This window comes from Tupaia chinensis, unplaced genomic scaffold (genome assembly GCF_000334495.1).
Source record: "Tupaia chinensis unplaced genomic scaffold, TupChi_1.0 Scaffold000515_1, whole genome shotgun sequence".
Taxonomy (NCBI): domain Eukaryota; kingdom Metazoa; phylum Chordata; class Mammalia; order Scandentia; family Tupaiidae; genus Tupaia; species Tupaia belangeri.
The window spans coordinates 5,165,896-5,184,259 of record NW_006160028.1 but is presented as its reverse complement, the minus strand read 5'-3'; the positions used below and the strand labels follow the sequence as shown (position 1 = coordinate 5,184,259).

The 18,364-nt window shown below is 42.8% G+C and overlaps 1 protein-coding gene across 1 annotated transcript in view; it reads left to right on the top strand.

Annotated features, from left to right (window-relative positions):
* Positions 1–18,364, top strand: part of ST6GAL1 (ST6 beta-galactoside alpha-2,6-sialyltransferase 1) — a 114,930-nt gene that overhangs the window by 72,727 nt on the left and 23,839 nt on the right. The window contains exons 3-5 of the mRNA XM_006156749.3: positions 2,374–2,511; positions 6,735–7,372; positions 16,972–17,069. Coding sequence (XP_006156811.1) covers positions 6,784–7,372; positions 16,972–17,069 — 687 coding nt within the window. The 5' untranslated portion in view covers positions 2,374–2,511; positions 6,735–6,783. The remainder of the gene's footprint in view (positions 1–2,373; positions 2,512–6,734; positions 7,373–16,971; positions 17,070–18,364) is intronic.

The following is an 18,364-nucleotide window of genomic DNA, read 5'->3' as shown; positions in this document are numbered from 1 at the left end:
GGGCGGGGCGGGGGGGGGGCGAGGAAGCAAAGTGGCCAGGTCAGTCATGTGAGAGTCCAGTGCCTTGTACCTATTTTTCTGTTTTTGTTCAAATACTTTAGTACTTTTTTCTTTATTGCTACGTAAGTTCATGCGGGTGGATATGCTTTCTCAGGTGCATATGCTTTAGTTTAGCTATTTCCCTGTTACTGGCAGGTTGGTTGTTAACACATTTTAATCATTAAAAATAATTTTGGAATTAGAAGCGTTTTTCTTTTTCATATGTTTATTGCTTTTTGGAACTCACATTCTTTATTTCCTTAATGCTTTTTGATCCTTATTATCACCACGTAAGATAGAAAATATTTACATGTGAGGGAACTGATACATATGTATATATATTTTTTCCTTTTGAATTATTCAGTCTTATTTCTTAGAGGTACAATAACTAATAATAACCAATAGTCATGAGTTTTAAATTCAATGTCTTAAGTACTTTAAATGAATTTAACCTTTCTAAAATGTTATTTTTTTTGTTTTTGGAGAGATTTTCACTGTAGGGCGCGTGCGCTCGCCAGACAGAGAGAGACATAGAGACAGAAAGCGAGAAATCACCCCCCAGGGGGGATGGTCACGCCGCAATCCCTTCTCCATTCTCCTCTCGGGATCTTGGGCACACATGCACACGCGCCCGGCGTGAGTTTTAAGCCACCGGGTCCGGGACATGAACCGTGGTCGACTACGTGGGAGTCCAGCAACATAGCCATTACGCTAACTGCTGGTTCCCTCTAAAATGTTATTTTGAATGTTTATCAACTCCATTATAATCTGTACAACAATGAATATCTTCATTTTGAATATTATCAACTAATGTTGATTGTATAAACTGGTTTCTTAATGCTCCAGTTGCCATTTTTGAGTTTCTCTCAAGATTAACCATAACATCGTGTGCTTGTTATTGAATTCTTTACTTTGTGATTTATCTGTTCATGTTGATTACCTTTTTTTTTCCAGGGACTTTTTACTGTATTAAATCTCTTGACACCTTGGTTTGTGGCTTCCTTTTTATTATAGTATTTACTTTTCATTGTATGGAAGTTGGAATTTCCATACAACTGAATATATTAAACTTTCCTTTGCTCTTCTTTTGAACTACATCAAAAGAAAAGAAAGAGCTGGCAAATATAGAATTATATTTTTATAATATTTTCTCAAACTCAAAATGTAATGCATATACATTTTGCAAGTTTTAGACTATACATAAAAGTTCTAAAAAAAGATAACATCCTTGGGACCAGCAGTTAGTGTAATGGCTATGTTGCTGGACTCCCACGTAGTCGACTGCAGTTTGAGTCCCGGACCCAGTGGCTTAAAACTCACGCCGGGCACGTGTGTGTGCATGCCCAAGATCCCAAGAGGAGAATGGAGGAGAAGGAATTGCAGTGTGGCCATCCCCCCTGGGGGGTGATTTCTCGCTTTCTGTCTCTATGTCTCTCTCTGTCTGTCTGGTGAGCGCATGCGCCCTATAGCAAAAACCTCTCCAAAAAAAAAAAAAAGAAAAGAAAAATAAAAGAATTTGGGGTATGCATGCATATGTGCCTGGAATATTTTTCAAGGTGCCAGGGCCAGGATTCAAACTATGTGGTTGTCCAAAAGCTGGCCCTCGCATGTATTTACAAAATTTTTACATTTCCCCCCCTGAATTTTGATCGTATTTACAGTTTTGTAACCTGTTTTTGTTTTGGGCATGTGTGCTTTCGCTGGGGAGAGACAGAGACAGTGAGAGGGGAAACGAGAAATCACTCCTTGGGAGGATGGCCGTAGTGTAATCCCTTCTCCATTTTCCTCCCAGGAACTTGGGCTCACCAGCACAAGTGCCCAGCATCATTTTCAAGCCACAAGTCTGGGACTCAAACCATAGCTGGCCCCATAGTGGGAGTCCAGTGACATAACCACTACACCATCTGCTGTCCTCTGTAACCTATGTTTTGCGTTAAAATTATGTCGATGAAACTTTTACCTATCATTAAATATTCTTTGAAAATAAATCATTTAAAAAAAGAATCTGCCCCGGATTTATTTTGGGATGAACCTAATTGTTTTCTATTTATCCTCAAGCCAAAGATTTAACCACCTTCTCTTCCCGGGCTGGCTGGTGATACCTGCTGCGTCTTCCTAGTTCATTCTCACCCAGTGTTGGTCTGTTTCTAGGCTCTGAGCTGTGCAGGGATCCAGGGCCTTGCACCTGTAATAGGCTCATCTCTCTTTTCTGAGCCCTCAGGGCTTCCTTTGTTGAACTAGAGCCCAGATCTGAAGATGTGCCTCACCATATTGTTAATGTTTAACACTGCCTCTGCTGGAAAACAACTCTCACCTCCCCCCCCATCTTTGCAGATGATTTTTCATCATCCTGAGAAAAATGAGCCTTGGCCTCCAGACCCAATAAAGCCAATGCCCCTTCCATGGAGAGCAGTGCTAGTTCCTGAGAGCCTGGAGGACCTGCAGCCCCAGGGAGATTAGCTGTGGAAGCAGGTAAGAAATACTCAGAGCGTGGGCTATCACAGCCACATTTTCCTGAATGAAAAATTTTGTGGTAGAGCATGTTAGCAAGGAGTCTCACGGTCCAGTGTCTGGCTACAGCTTGGCCATTTTCTTTATCTTTATATTTCTTTTTAAAAGTCCTCTTTAACTGCTGATTCAACGAGTAATCAGGGGTGGAGATAGGTGGCTTGCCCATTTCTATGAATTATAAACATAAGGTTGAAATGATTTAATTCAGGCAAGCTTTTCTGAGCACCTGCCATGCACCAAGCACTACGTTTGATACTGAGCATGATGTAGCGAGTGGAGCAAGGTGGAATTCCTTAGTTGGAGATTTTCTTTCCGCTGGCTCGGTGTTGATTTGGTCTCTGGGAGTGGTAGTACAACTTATTATTGTATTCTTCTCTTAGAAACCGTATGGTGGCTGTAAGGAGCCACTGGTGTAGTCACATCTGTTAAATAATCTTTTATTGAGTAGCTGCTCTATTTTAGACACTGTGCTGGTTATTGGGTCTCATTGTTGCAGGAGAAGGACTTCTCTAGCAGTGGAGGCAGGCGTGAAAAGCAAGCATTCCAAACACTGGTTATGAGCCCCAGGGAGCAGGGACTGCGCTCTTCACCGAGTGTCAGGGACAGAAGGGAAATGCTGTTTGAGATGGTCAGCAAATGGACAAAGACAGAGAATACAGCAATGCAGATGCCTGGAAGCTAAACAAATCCGTTGGTGAAATTGGAAAGTTCAAAGCTTAGTGTGTTTTCCCAAGTAATTTGTGAAGAAAATTTTGCTACTGCTTTTTTCCTCAATTGTGCTGCTTAGATGGAATTTCTTTAGTCTCGTTCTTATTAGACCAGCTCGAGAGATAAGAAAGGGTCTTAGTGCCTGTGACCAGAAACGCCAGCTTTACAGGATGGTGGACTTACAGGTTCATTCAAAGCGGTATCGAGCGGCCATGTGAAACCCTATGTACGTGTCAGACGAGTGCCCTGAGACCATGACAGGGCACAGGCCATGAAGGCTGAGGCCATCATAGGGTTGTTGGGCTGTCAGTGGTTTTGTTTGGGAAACTCTCCTTTCCCAAAAAGCCCTACTTGGAGAGTCGGTGCTGGCAGGAAGCCACCAGCCCCCTTCGAGCCTCAGCCTCTGAGACGGTGAATCGGGTTCCTCTTGGCCACGTCCTTTATTCATATGTGTACAAGTCGATTTTCAAGTTCACCTTTCTAAATCACTCATGCAACTTGGAAAGTTACTTGTATTTCCAAAACCATAACTTGTTCAGCTATAGATGAAACCCCAAATCTTCTTTGCTTGTTTCATGGAACCCCCAAAATCTGTTCTGCTTATCTCACAGGATTTATGAGGATTAGGCCTCAAAACCTAATTAATGGGGAAGGGCCCACTGAATCGTGAAATGGCGCCCAGCAGTGATGGCTGGAGTACCTTTAGTGGGGAAGATGGCTTATCTGTGATTGTCTGACACATCACATTGCCTCTCTAGGACCCCGATGTCTGTGTCCTATTTGGTTAGCATTGACTTTCACTGTCCTTTATCACAAATGCTTGTCCTTTAGTGGAAAGACTAAACTTTAGGGTCAGACAGACCTGGGCTAGAATCCTATTTCTAGTATTTAATAGCTGTTGACCTTGGAGAAACACTGTACCCTTGCTAAGACTCGGTATCTTCACTTTCTAAGGTAGGATTGTAATATCTGTCCCATAGTATTATGGTAAAGACACAATGAGGTGTGGGACCAGCAGTTAGTGTAATGGCTATGTCACTGGACTCCCACGTAGTTGACCGCGGTTCGCGTCCCGAACCTGGTGGCTTAAAACTCACACTGGGCACATGTGTGTGCATGCCCAAGATCCCGAGAGGAGAATAGAGGAGAAGGGATTGCAGCGTGGCCATCCCCCCGGGGGTGATTTCTCGCTTTCTATCTGTCTCTCTCTGTCTCTCTGGCAAGCTCATGCGCCCTATAGCAAAAACCTCTCCAAAAAACAAATAAATAAATAAATAAAGCTCATGCCAGGCGCGTGTGTGTGCGTGCCCAAGATCCCAAGAAGAGAATGGAGGAGAAAGGATTGCGGTGTGGCCATCTCCCTTGGGGGGATGATTTCTAGCTTTCTGTCTCTCTGTCTCTGTCTGTCTGGCGAACGAACGCCCCTATAGCAAAAACTTCTCAGAAAAAAAAAAAAAAAGGATTCAATGAGATGCTGCAGGCAAAGAACCTACCATATGATAAGCCCTCCTTAATTATTATTTTCCTTCTTATCTAATTCTTCTTCAGTTATTATGTCATGTGATTAGCTGTGTTGGGTGTCTAAGGGAATTGAATTCTTTAGTTTTCTGATGGTACAATGAGCTCCCCCACCACCTACTTCATCATCTTATGCCCGAATTATTCTTCTTTGTGTACATTATCACTTCCAAAATTTCAGCAGCCCAAGGCAGGAACCCAGCATCCCCAGATCTGCTGGTCCCTAGAGCCTGGAAGTACTGTGTTGATTGGTCCTGTCAGTGGATTCTAAGAACGATCTGGATATCAGTTAATGAAAGAGTCTCAGAGGGAAATCGTGACGCTCTGACTGATGCGGCACGGCCTGCACTCCATTCTGCCATCACTCACCCATCCCCTCACCTCCATGTAGCCCTCATGCTGAGGGCTGCTTGCCCATCTTGGTTCAGAACACCTCCTCTGCTTTGGTGCTCACCTCGTTCAAAGCCAAGGACTCCATCCTCCATCTGATTCTCCCAACACTCTGCCTGAGATAGGGCAGAGAAAACTCTGCTACAGAAACGTAGGGGCAGAAATATTAAACAGCATGCCTTAGGTCACCAAGAATAGGAACAAGAACTGAGGTTTGATGGATAGTCCAAAACTATTACCTTATCCCTAATACTGTTAGGAGCAGACTCCATGGAAAGGAACTTCAGTCTCCTAGTGAATTAGGAGAACCCTGGGGGAAACTGCTTTGACTCATTTTGGTAAATAAACCTCATGACTGAGGGAAGAATTTAATGTTGTGCAAAAGAAACAGACATTGTTTGAGTTCAAAGTGCTTCTATCTTCCATTCAGTTACACAATAAATTCTGAGAAAACAAAGTAAGCTTTTAGCCAGATATAAAGGGGACTATTCAGTCTCTATTTGCTTAGTAAAATCTATTTTCCAGAACTTACAGTGGTTCTGTGCATGGTGTAGTGGAGAGGATGTGGGTTATGAAATCAAATGCAATTGGATTTGAATTGCAGTGCAGAAATGTACTCAGCTCTGCGGTCTTGGGCACGTCCCTCTTACAGCCTCAGGATGCTAATCTGTAAAAATAGAGATTATAACACCTCATGACTGGTGATGGTCAGGACCCTCTGCACAAGTCAGGAGATGTCATTCATATTGGGCTATGAATGCATGGTGTTCCTTGCAGTAATATATCGTGGTAGCCCTGGTTATGGTGAAATGAAATGAAATAGTATCTAGTATACTTAATGAATTTTTGTTTTCATTTCCTTAATTGGCCACGTGTTTCTTATCTTACCAAGATTTCCTATCCTCTGTCACGTAGCGAGTCAGTTTCCTGTCTTAATGCCCTACATAAAGTTGAATGCTATGCTGCAGAGTCAACCTTTGGTCTTCTTCTCACCTAGGACTCCAGCCTCACAGTCCTTAGGGAGATGTGTCACAAACATGTGGCCTCACCTATGGCAAGAGGTCTTTTGAAAGGATGCTAGGCCACTTAGAATTTTAGAGAGTTTGGGTTTTGTGCTGTGGATAAGTCAGTCTGCTCGTCCCTAGTCTGTTTTTAAAGTATGCATGCCTTCATTTCACAAATGGTGAAAGACTTTAGGAACCAAGCGAGGTGTTAGCTGTGCTTCCTGATTTCAAGAAGCTCAGATCATAGTCAGGGGTGGGGAGCGGGGTAGAGCAAAGCAACCAGAAGCCAAGATTTAGAGCGTGAAAAGTAATAGTGGGAAGACGCATGAGATGTTCATGGCTCAGAGAGGAAGGAGGAAGAGTTGAGGGGATACTCTGCATTCAATGTCCAAACTGAGGCTGGGTTTTTCTGACAGTTCCTTAAGGTAGCATGGCTGGCAGGAGGTAGATCTGGGCTGTAATTCAGTTCTCCCATTCTCAGTCTATCGCTCGGCCCATCAACCCACCTCATGCCAATTTTGGATTTTCTTTACATGATGCTTTTTCCTTGTTCTACTTTTTAAGGCTTGTTTTCCTGCCCAGAACCGAGTGGCTTCTCTGAACATCTCTCATTATGATTCACACCAACCTGAAGAAGAAGTTCAGCTGCTGCGTCCTGGCCTTTCTCCTGTTTGCAGTCATTTGTGTGTGGAAGGAGAAGAAGAAAGGGAGTTACTACGATTCCCTTAAGTTGCAAGCCAAGGAATTCCAGGTTTTGAAGAGTCTGGAGAAACTGGCCATAGGGTCTAGTTCCCAGACTGTGTCCTCAAGCAGCACCCAGGACCCCCACAGGAGTGCCAAGGACCTAGTCAAGGCCAAACCAGAGGCTTCCTTCCAGGTGTGGAACAAAGACAGCTCTTCTAAAAACCTTATCCCCAGGCTGCAAAAGATCCGGAAGAATTATCTGAACATGAACAAGTACAAAGTGTCCTACAAGGGGCCAGGGCCTGGGGTCAAGTTCAGTGCGGAGGCCCTGCGCTGCCACCTCCGGGACCATGTGAATGTGTCTATGGTAGAGTCTACAGATTTTCCCTTCAACACCTCTGAATGGGAGGGTTTCCTGCCCACAGAGAATATTAGGACCAAGGCTGGACCATGGGGCAAATGTGCTGTCGTCTCCTCAGCAGGATCTCTGAAATCCTCCCAACTAGGCCAGGAAATAGGTATGTGCTGAGTGACAAGGTTGTTCTCGGAATAGCCAGTGCCCATTGGGCATTCGTAGTACTGGCCCAAGTGTGGCTAGGTGGGCCAGTGGAACAGGCCCAGGATACTGTTTTCAGCTGTCTTTCTCAGAGTCAGAAGTGCCATGGGGAATCATGGGACTCCAGGTCACTGGCATCTCTATCAGTCAGAACAGTTTTATTTATTTATTTTTTTAAATTTTATTATTTTACTGAACTTTATCTATTTATTCATTTTAATTTGACCAGAAAGAGCCAGAGTGTTAGTAAGAGGGCCGAGGGCGTGGGGGACTGAGTAAAGCAAGCTGCCATGGGACCAGCAGTTAGCGTAATGGCTATGTCGCTGGACTCCCATGTAGTTGACCTCGGTTTGAGTCCCAGACCAGTGGCTTAAAACTCATGCCAGATACGTGTGTGTGCCCAGGATCCTGAGAGGAGAATGGAGGAGAAGAGATTGCAGCGTGGCCATCCTCCCTGGGGGTTGATTTCTCACTTTCTGTCTCTCTGTCTTTCTGATGAGCTCATATGCTCTATAGCAAAAAACCTCTCAAAAAAAAGCAAGCCGCCAGGTCTGGGTCTTGAACCATGATCTGCCATGTGGGAGTCCAGCGCCTTAACCACCACGTCACCTCTGGCCCCAGAATAATTTTATATTTTTACATGTATTTTATATATATTTTGAATATTGACATGCTATAGAAGATTTCATTTGACAAGAGAGTTCTACCATAACCAATAAGCAAAACCACTGCAATTGGCCTTAGAAAATACTTGGAGCATAGATTTTTACTTCATTTTCAGGTTCTGAAATTCTGTTATTTTTACCTGATTAATAGAGTACTCTTTTTGCTTCAGCTATCTGGATAATTTTCTGCCCCTTTTTTTTTTTTTGAAAAGAATTAATTAGAGCAGAACTTGTTAACTTGGGGGCTGTCAATCAACTTTAGGGTGTTTATGAAGTCCTAAAATTGCATGCAAAAATATCAGTGCGTTAGATGTGTGTAATGTGTGTGTCTGTGCATCTTCCTCAGGAGAGCTACCATAGCTTGCAATTGATTTAAAGATCTATGACTCAAGAAAGGTTTAAGGATTACTGGTCTGGGGCCAGCAGGTGGGATAGTGGTTGTGGTGCTGGACACCCATATAGCCGACCATGGTTCAAGTCCCAGACTTGGTGGCTTAAAATTCAAACCAGGCATGTGTGCATGTGTGCCCAAAAATCCCGAGAGGAGATTGGAGGAGAAGGGATTACAGCATGGCCATTCCCCCCACCTCCCGCTGGGAGTGTGTGTGTGATTTCTCACTTTCTGTGTCTCCAGCAAGTGCATGTACCCTATAGCAAAAATCTCCCTTAAAAAAAAAAAAAAAACACTGCTTAAAATATATCAAGTTGCTTTTTTAGAAACCCTTTGCATTTAATAAAAATAGGAAGTCTATTTGTATTGTATACCTATACAACAGAGAGCTATGGATTTGCATAAGGCCTTTATTCCACATTTTACAAGAATGTGTTTTCTATTATTGTGAAATGAATAAGACTAAAGAAAACGAAGCACAGGAAGCTTTGCTCTTCTGTCGGGGGAGGTACTGGAGCAGGTGAGGTTCTGGGTCTCCTTTTTTATGCTCTTCTTATGACTGCCAGGAAGAATGGTCTGAAACCAAGCACAGCCCCTCAAAGAAGAAAAGTAGAACCGAACTGGAATCTGTAGAGCAGAGAGAAGCGGTGAGATCACATTTTCTACCTCCCTAAATGGGCTGGGGGCCCAGTCAAGACTAAACCCTAGGCCTCTTTCTAGGCTAATGAAAGCTGCCAAGATGACGAGCCCCACCCCAACTTTTGCTTTTGCCTTTTTTGCTTTCTTTTGGATTTTATTTCTTAGAAACCAAATGTGGGGTCAGCCAATGGCATGGTGGTTAAGGCAGCTGGATCCTAGATGGCCCACTGTGCAGTTTGATTCCTAGACCCAGTAGCTTGAGGTGGATGCCAGGTCTGTGTGTCTGTGTACATGCCCCAAATCCTGACAGGTGGGAGAAATGAAGGAGAGGGATTGTGGTGTGACCAGGGATGGTTTCTTGGCCCCCCTCATTCTCCTCGGCTAGTGTACATGCTCTCTGCAAAATTAAAAAATAATAGAGAAAGAAAAAGAAAAAAACTAAATGTGATTTGTTTCTGTTCATATATAATGAAACTGTTTTTTTTTTTCTCTTGCCTACTTTTGCTACATAATGATAATGTTTAGGTATCTCAGATGTCAACTGGCCCTTCTCTAATATGTCAAGTTATAATTGTATGCCTGGCTGAAACTGAGTTGCAGTGTAAGGCAGAGCCTGATACCTCTGTGAATTGGATATAGTTTTGCTTTTATTACTTCTTTCAAGTTTGGAGGGATTTAAATAGACCATTAAAATAATCTCTTTCTGTAGACATCAGTTACAACTTCTAATAAGTATTTCCATGGAAGGACTTTGATCTTGAGATATAATGAAAATTTCATGTTAGACTTCAGATGTTCTTCAAATGTCTTTTATAAGGTATATCCTCTGGGCACTTAAGTCTAATAAATATTTTAAGGCATTCATCCATTTATCCTTTTTATTCACTCATGGATCCATTGACAATACAAAATAGGAGCTTAGAATACAAAGGAGAAAGGGAGAGGAAAGGCCCTTTATTAAAGCCTCCAAGTTCCAGTCAGCGTGCCAGACCCAGAGACTTCCTGCTACATCGGGAATTTGTTGAGACCGTTTCCAACTTTTGAATATATCAGATGGCTTCAAATTATTTGTGCTTACAAATAAATAGGGCTAACAAAGATTTTGTGTGGGTAACTTAAGCAGCTACTATTGCTCTCCAATGGGGAAATATTCTCAGGAATGAGGCTAGAAGTCTCAAATAAGATACATTTTGCGGCTTTTTTAAGAATTTCATATAATGAAACTGTTTAGTTTTGCTATAGGGCACATGAACTCACAAGAAAGAGAAAGAGAGAGAGAGAGAGAGAGAGAGAGAGAGAAAAGGAAAGTGAGAAATCACCCCCTGGTGGCATTGTCCACACCACATCCCTTCTCCTCTATTCTTCTCTTGGGACTTTGAGGAGGCACACACATGCCACCAGGTTCTGGGACTAGAACACTAGAGTCGACCATGTGAGATCCAGCACCTTAACCTCCATGTCACCTGCTGGCCCAATTTTGAAGGTTTTATTTTATTTTATTTTATTTGTCCACTGCAATATTGTTTACCAGAGAGGTTGTAACAATGTATTGGGCCAGGCCAGCTTGTGGTGTGGTAGTTAAGGTGGCTGGATGCCACATGGCTGACTGTGTGGTTGCCGTTCTGAACCCGGCAACTTGAAAAACACTCCAGGCGTGTGTGCCTGCATGCCCCAAATCCTAAGAGGATGATGAAGGAGAAGGGGTAGCAGTGTGGTCATCCTTCCCAGGAGAGTGATTTCTCGCTTTTTCTTTGTCTCTCTGTCTCTCTCAGGCAAGTGTATGTGCCCTACAGCAAATGAAAACAAACAAAATAATAGATGAGGCCTCCAGCAGTGCCCCAAACCAATGATGGGCCCAATAAATTTCTGTTATTTTTAGTAGTTTATTTACATGTGTGAAGTGTCTCAGATTCCCTGGAATTTTCATTTCGGACTGTACCACGTTTGGTTTTAAGAACAATGTCACCGACGGGAGCATCTTTTGTGCACCTGCTGTGTGCCTAACGTGCCTTGCTTGTTCGAGCCTCTCAAGCGGTCCTATGAGGGAGGGAAGCTAAGATTATTGTTCTTGTTTCGCTGATTAGCTAAGTGTAGAGGCTCAAGAGGTTGCACAACTGGGTAATAGTAGATGGGAGTTTGAAAGCAGATCATTTGACACAAAGACACCCTCATAATAAAACTCATGATTAATCCTGTATCAGGTTAAAAAAAAATCCCTTGATTGTCTTGTTTCCTTGCTTCCCTGGAAGAAAGGAGAGAAACATGCTGAGTTGAGTTAAAGGCTGCATGGGAGAAAGTGCATTGTGTTTGGGCATCGTGGATAATCCTGTTTGAACGATGCGGGACCCAGAGGGTGAAGAGGGGTGAGAAATGAGGCCAGAAAGGTGGTCAGGTGTCAGTTGAGATGTTGTCACAATAAGGACTTTGGCTTTTATCCTTGAAGCCATGGAGAACCCTAGGTTTTGAGCCAAGAAGTGATGGAATCGTGTGTGTTTTGGAGCGATGTCTCCCTTCTCTATGGTCCTTTTCTCTGCTACTGTATGCTCTCTCTATCATTAAGAACTGTTGCTACATCCAGGTCAAAGTGCCCCACCTCTCTGGGCAGTGGTCGTGGTGGTGAAGACAAAGAGCCTGACTTGAGAAGTAACGTGAGGTGGAAGAGTCAGAACCTCGTGTCTAATGAAAAATGACCTCACGTGAGCGAGCTCAGGAGTTTCAAGCCTGAGAGTGGCTACATGGGATCACAGAATGTTTCCTGGAGGAAGGCAGATTCCATTTTGGGTGCGTCGAGTCTGAAATCTTTCTGGATTTCTCTGGGTGGACATCTATATAGTTTGGTATTTGATTCTAGAAAAGAGTCAGGTCTGGAGAGCAGACTCAGTTGTCTTTTGTATTGTGGTAAAGAGATACTTGTAGTCCAGGTAAGAAGGTTAACTAGAAAACCTAGAAAAAAGGTTTATGTTGAAAGGACAGGGAACAGACAGGACAAACAGAAGAATTCAGGAGGGCCAGAGAGAGAGACTGGATGAGAACCAGGCGTGTACCATGTGGTGGAAGTCCAAGGGGGTGGAATTCGGGGGCTGGTAACTATTGGCATCAGGGTCTGCAGTGGTGGGACAGTTCCTGCGCAGGACTGGAAGCACGCCTTTGGACTGAGTAGCTTGGAGAGCATCATCGGTTATATTGGGGTCAGCTACCTTCTTTTGGAAGGATCTAGATAGCAAATATTATTGACTTTGAAGCCCATATTTATCTTTCAAAACTGCTCAACTCTACTCTTGTAGTGCTAAAGCAATCCTAGATAGCAGTAAGTGAATAGGCTTGTCTATGTTCCAATAAGACTTTCGTTACGCAAATAAAAGATGGGCCAGATTTGGCCACAGGCCATAGCTTTTCAGCCCTAATCTGTAGTGTATTTACTTTCTCCAGTCAGAATCAGGATGTAAGTTTACATAAATGGTTATATGATTCATTAAGGTAATTTGAAAGTATACAAATATTTAGTGATAAATTGTGATAACACCTCTTTCATGATCATTTCTAGCTAGTTAGAGTTAGTGTACATGGAGGCAGTGGATTTTAATGCTTTTATGAATTTACTGACTAGGTATGTAATTATGTCACCTGCATATCTCCATACAGTGATGCATTTATTTCTTCCTTCTGTAATTTGCATTTTTTTCCCCCTGAGCTCTAATACTAAGTTAAAGAGATGAGGTAAATCTTGTGTTCTGTAGCCTTCTCTCTTGACAGGCTTGTTTGTTGGGATCCTAGTAGTTGTGAATTATTCTTTTCCTTTTTCTTTTTTTCTTTTCCCTTTATTTATTTTTTAAATTTTGCTACAGGGCATAGGTGCTAGCCAGATAAAGAGAGAGAAAACAAGAAAGCACCTCCCATGCAGCAATTTCTTCTCCATTCTCCTCTCGGGATTTTGGGCAGTAACACACACACACCTGGCATGTTTCTTAAGTTGCCAGGTCTGGGGCTTGAACTGCACAGTTGGCCATATGGGATCCAGCCACCTACCTTAAGCAACTTGCCACTGGCATCCACTGGCTAGCCCGGTTGTGGATTTTTCTGGAGATTTCCTAAAGGACTATTTGAGTTTGAAAGTTCTTTAAATTTTTTTTTTTTTAGAGGTTTTTGCTATAGGGCACATGCGCTCGCCAGACAGAGCGAGAGCGACAGACAGATAGAAAGCGAGAAATCACCCTCCAGGGGAGATGGCCACGTCGCGATCCATTCTCCTCCATTCTCCTCTTGCCTGGCGTGAGTTTAAGCCGCCAGGTCCAGGACGTGAACCGCGGTCGACTACATGGGAGTCCAGCAACATAGCCATTATGCTAACTGCTGGTCCCGAGTTTGAAAGTTCTTCAACCATCAATAGCAAGGGATGGTTTAACAGATAAGGATCCTATTCTTTCATCATGTGGACATGTCAGTGGCCTGTTTTAAAGATTTTTTTTTTCTGTTTGTTTTGTGTTTGTTTTTTCTTTTTAAAATTAAATCCAAAGTTCAGACCTGGGCTTCCATAGCCTTGCACGATCTCGTTCCTGACTTCTGGCTTCTTTATCTGTAGCTTTCATTTTTCTTCTCTTCACTTCCTTGTTTTCAGCCATGTCCTGACCCTCACTGGGGTCTCGACCCTTGCTATGTCCTCTACCTGGAGTAAACGTTTGGACCCTTTCCATACCAGTCCATCCTTTGGGTCTGAGGTGCCACATAGTCCTTGAAACATCACTCTGTGAAAAGGGCATTTTTCTCAGTGTCTAGATCATACAACACAGTTTATTGTGTCACAGTTTTAATCACAATCTATACACATCTTAGTTACAGGCAGTTGTGCTTACTTCGTGTCTGTCTCTGTGTAGAAGGATGGAAGATCTCTGAACAAGGACTTTGTCTTTCTTACTCACAACCATTGTCTTCAGCACCTAGGTCTGTACTGGCATAGGGTAGATGCCCAATGAACATTTGTTGAATGACCAAAACAATTCTCTCTTCTTTTTAAAGGTTTTTAAAATTTATTCCATGAGTAAGAGAGACAGAGAAAACCCGGCATTCCCAGTGGGGTCTTAAGGAAAGACCCAACCCCAGTTTTAGCCAGCCCCCAGATCACAGCCACTTGTGTGTCTAGCCTTTTTAGGAAGGTCCCTGGACATCAGCCTGGAGCCTGCCCGTGTGGATCAGCCGAAAGAGCATGCGTTTTACCCGTGAGCCATCACCCAGCCCCATCCTTCCTTGTGAAGACTATTGAGGTCTTGTCTTAACCCTCCTCTTCTGGTTGTTCTCCATTTGTCCCTGGAAACGCACCTTCCCCCCTCTTCCATTTGGCTGTGTTCCCTGAGAGGCTGACATTTGGACTACGTCCACAGGTATTCATTTCTTTCTGGCTTTTATTTGGGACTAACCTGGAGAAGCATTGGTATGAAGCTGAGGAGGACAGTGAGGTCAGGGCATCTACCCCGCAGAGGTCCCCCTGCAGAGCAGTCTCTCCCTTGACTGAAGGCCTCAGCCCTTGTCAGGCAGCTCTCTCACAGCCTGCAAATAGCCCTTTTATGAAGCCTCAATTGTTCCATCTGTGCTTGTCAGCTTTTCTTCGTGGATTCTCACTGATACTTCGTTCATCTGTGGAGTGGGCTGACTCAGTGAAGTTTCCGATGGATTTGCATTTCTCTTGTGATTACTACTGATCATTTTTGAAACCAGTGACCGATTATGACAGAACCTGTTGCAATTCTGAGTTGTGCAAAGGTGTACCTTCTGCTCTGTTTGCAGGTCATTGTGTGCCCTGTGAGCTGATAAAACCTTGGACTATGTACACCACACATAACCCTCACACCACCTGGATGAGATTGTATTCTGTGACTGAGGACAGGGTTACGTTTTTGTGAATGAAGCATCCAGATTCCTAAGGCTTAGTAGCTTTGCCTTGAAATAAATGAAATCCTTTAATTCTGTGGTCATCTCTTCCCAGATCGTCTTGTATTGAGCCAGATGCCCTCTGTTCTCCCCAGCCTTATCTGTGAGGATGAATAGTGACCCCAAAGCAAGCTCAGGTGAAGGGAAATAGAAACACAGAGCACTGGGATGACCCCCAAATCTGGTGCTGATTCCAGTGGTGAACTCCAAACTTGCTGGATCAACTAAGGTTTAGATGAGCTCTCACAGGATTGCAGAGGCTCAGTGTCTTGGCCACACAACTCAGTTTATTTTTTCACAGTTTTAGTCACAGTCTATACACATCTTAGCTACAGGCGGTTGTGCTTACTTATTGTCTCTCTCTGTGTAGAAGGATGGAAGATCTCTGAAGCAACGACTTTGCCTTTCTTACTCACAACCATTATCTTTAGCACTTACACCTGTGCCTGGGATAGAAAAAAATTAAAACATATAGTTTTTAAGAGTCGCTATTTCTCTTCCCCATCAGATCAATGCTGGCATAGAAACTTCTGTAGGTCTTCCAAACTGCTTAAATAGCTACAGGTCAAGGAGATGAAGTCCAGGAGTAATTAGTGTTTTTTTTTTTTTTTTTTTTAAAGGTAGCCTGTTTAATCTTTCTTGATTTTTTATTTCCCAGATCGTCTTGTATTGAGCCAGATGCCCTCTGTTCTCCCCAGCCTTATCTGTGAGGATGAATAGTGACCCCAAAGCAAGCTCCGGTGAAGGGAAATAGAAACACAGAGCACTGGGATGACCCCCAAATCTGGTGCTGATTCCAGTGGTGAACTCCAAACTTGCTGGATCAACTAAGGTTTAGATGAGCTCTCACAGGATTGCAGAGGCTCAGTGTCTTGGCCACACAACTCAGTTTATTTTTTCACAGTTTTAGTCACAGTCTATACACATCTTAGCTACAGGCGGTTGTGCTTACTTATTGTCTCTCTCTGTGTAGAAGGATGGAAGATCTCTGAAGCAACGACTTTGCCTTTCTTACTCACAACCATTATCTTTAGCACTTACACCTGTGCCTGGGATAGAAAAAAATTAAAACATATAGTTTTTAAGAGTCGCTATTTCTCTTCCCCATCAGATCAATGCTGGCATAGAAACTTCTGTAGGTCTTCCAAACTGCTTAAATAGCTACAGGTCAAGGAGATGAAGTCCAGGAGTAATTAGTGTTTTTTTTTTTTTTTTTTCTTAAAGGTAGCCTGTTTAATCTTACTGGATTTATTATATTATTTCTGACAATGTACTCACTTATTTAAAAAAAAGGAAAGAAAAAAGGAAAGAAAGAGAAAGGAAAGAAAGAAAGGAAGAAAACATGGCGTTTAATTTAGCCCAATAACGTCCTGCCTTATTTATGCCACACCAGGGGTATGACCCTTCCCTGGGCCTCAGATTCCTGAATGGGATACTTAGGGGCGTTTTGGATACCACAGTTCATCTCTCCATCTGCCAAGTGCTGCACAGTTTTCATAATGCAGTCGGGTACTTCACACTTGTGAGATAAGCTGAGCATATGGTAGTGTCTTCATTTTCCAACAGGAATAGAAATATCATCTACTGGTGATACCAAGAGCATGTTTGGCTTGCTCCTTTGGTAACTGGAGCAGTAATTCCACTGTACGCAGCAGACTGGCCTGCTCCTTACCTGTCATGCCTAGGCACTGTGGTGTCATTGAATGGGTTTCAGGAATGGTATGATATGGACCTCCTTAGCAATGGGCTGGCAGACAAGTGGGTTTCTCTGTCTATGAGCTTCACCTGAGCGCAAGTGTATTATTCCTAATCATGAGAGGATAGAAAAAGATTAGGAAGTATTTCCTTGACTTCTCCCCTTCTTCCCGCCTTCTCTTCCTCTGTCCTTCTCTCTAAGTATTTCCAGCACTCACCACTAATTTTCTGTCTCCTTGTGGTTTACAGATAATCACGATGCAGTCCTGAGGTTTAATGGGGCACCCACAGCCAACTTCCAACAAGATGTGGGCACGAAAACCACTATCCGCCTGATGAACTCTCAGGTAAAATTTCTTCTGTGCAGATGCTGAGCGACAGAGGGAGCATGTGTGGACTCCAAAGCAGAATGTATCTACAAGGAGCTCATCAAGCTGCTACCTTAACTAAGTCTCTGACCTTCCCGAGACCCAGATTTCTCATGTAAATGTGACTCAACCTGGTGATGTGTTCATAGAACACAAAGCAAACATCAGCTGAACTTGCTCTTGAAAGTAGTTAGATTATTTAAGAAATTTTGGGAGTCAATAAAATGTGGGAACGAAAAGGAATGGAAAACAACTGTAGACACCAGAGATGGTGTGGGAGGAGGGAGGGAAATGGCCGAGGGTGAGAAATAGGGAGAAAATATATATATATACACACATATTAATATATGAAACTAGAAATGGAAAATTTATATATATATGTGTGTGTGTGTGTATATATATACATTTATATATATATGTGTAAATGTATATATATATATATGAAAGTAGAAATGGAAAATTATGACATATATGATTAAGCCACTATGCAGTATATTCTGGATGGGAAATCACATTTTGTATGCTGTGATGACACTGAGCGAATGAATGTAAATTAATTAATTAATTAAAATTTAAAAATAAGCAAACAAAGGAAAGACCTGAAAAACAAAGCTCTCGTGGTATTAGCACACTGATGCAGGTGTCTAGTGCTTGGGAAAACCGTCATGTTGCCTGTTGTTGTGAGGTAGTACCGGGTGTGTTGCATGAGGGATGATAAAACCGAGACCATCCAGGGTGAGCTAAGAGTGATCTGAAAAGCAAAGGGCACAAAACCCATGAGAGCATTTTATAAACTGCCAAATGTTATACCAGTATTGTGAGACGTCATCACCATGTAATTATGTGTCACGTGGCATCAGGATTCATATATGACTTCATGAATTCTCCTCGATGATTAGTTTCCTGAAGAATTTCCAGGTAACACATCTGATTTCTCAATGCCAAGGGAAACTCAAGAAATATTCTTGCCACAACGTTTGTTTAATCGATTTAACTAGTGAGAAAAACTGGGTTACACATGTATCAAAAATTGCATGATAATGCTGCAAATCCACTCACCTCATTGACAAGTGGGAATATTTACCCTCCTTCCGCAGAGGTGCAAAGAGGAGGTGGCCACTGCTGCTGCCCCTCTCTGCACTGTTACAAGCATCCGTCCTTTAGCTTATGTGACATTCAGGGGATTTAAAGGCCTGGTGACTCCTCCCAATTGCTCTCATTTTTATCTTTTTTTTTTTTTTTTTTTTTTTTTTTTCTGCGCAAGAATATGAAGA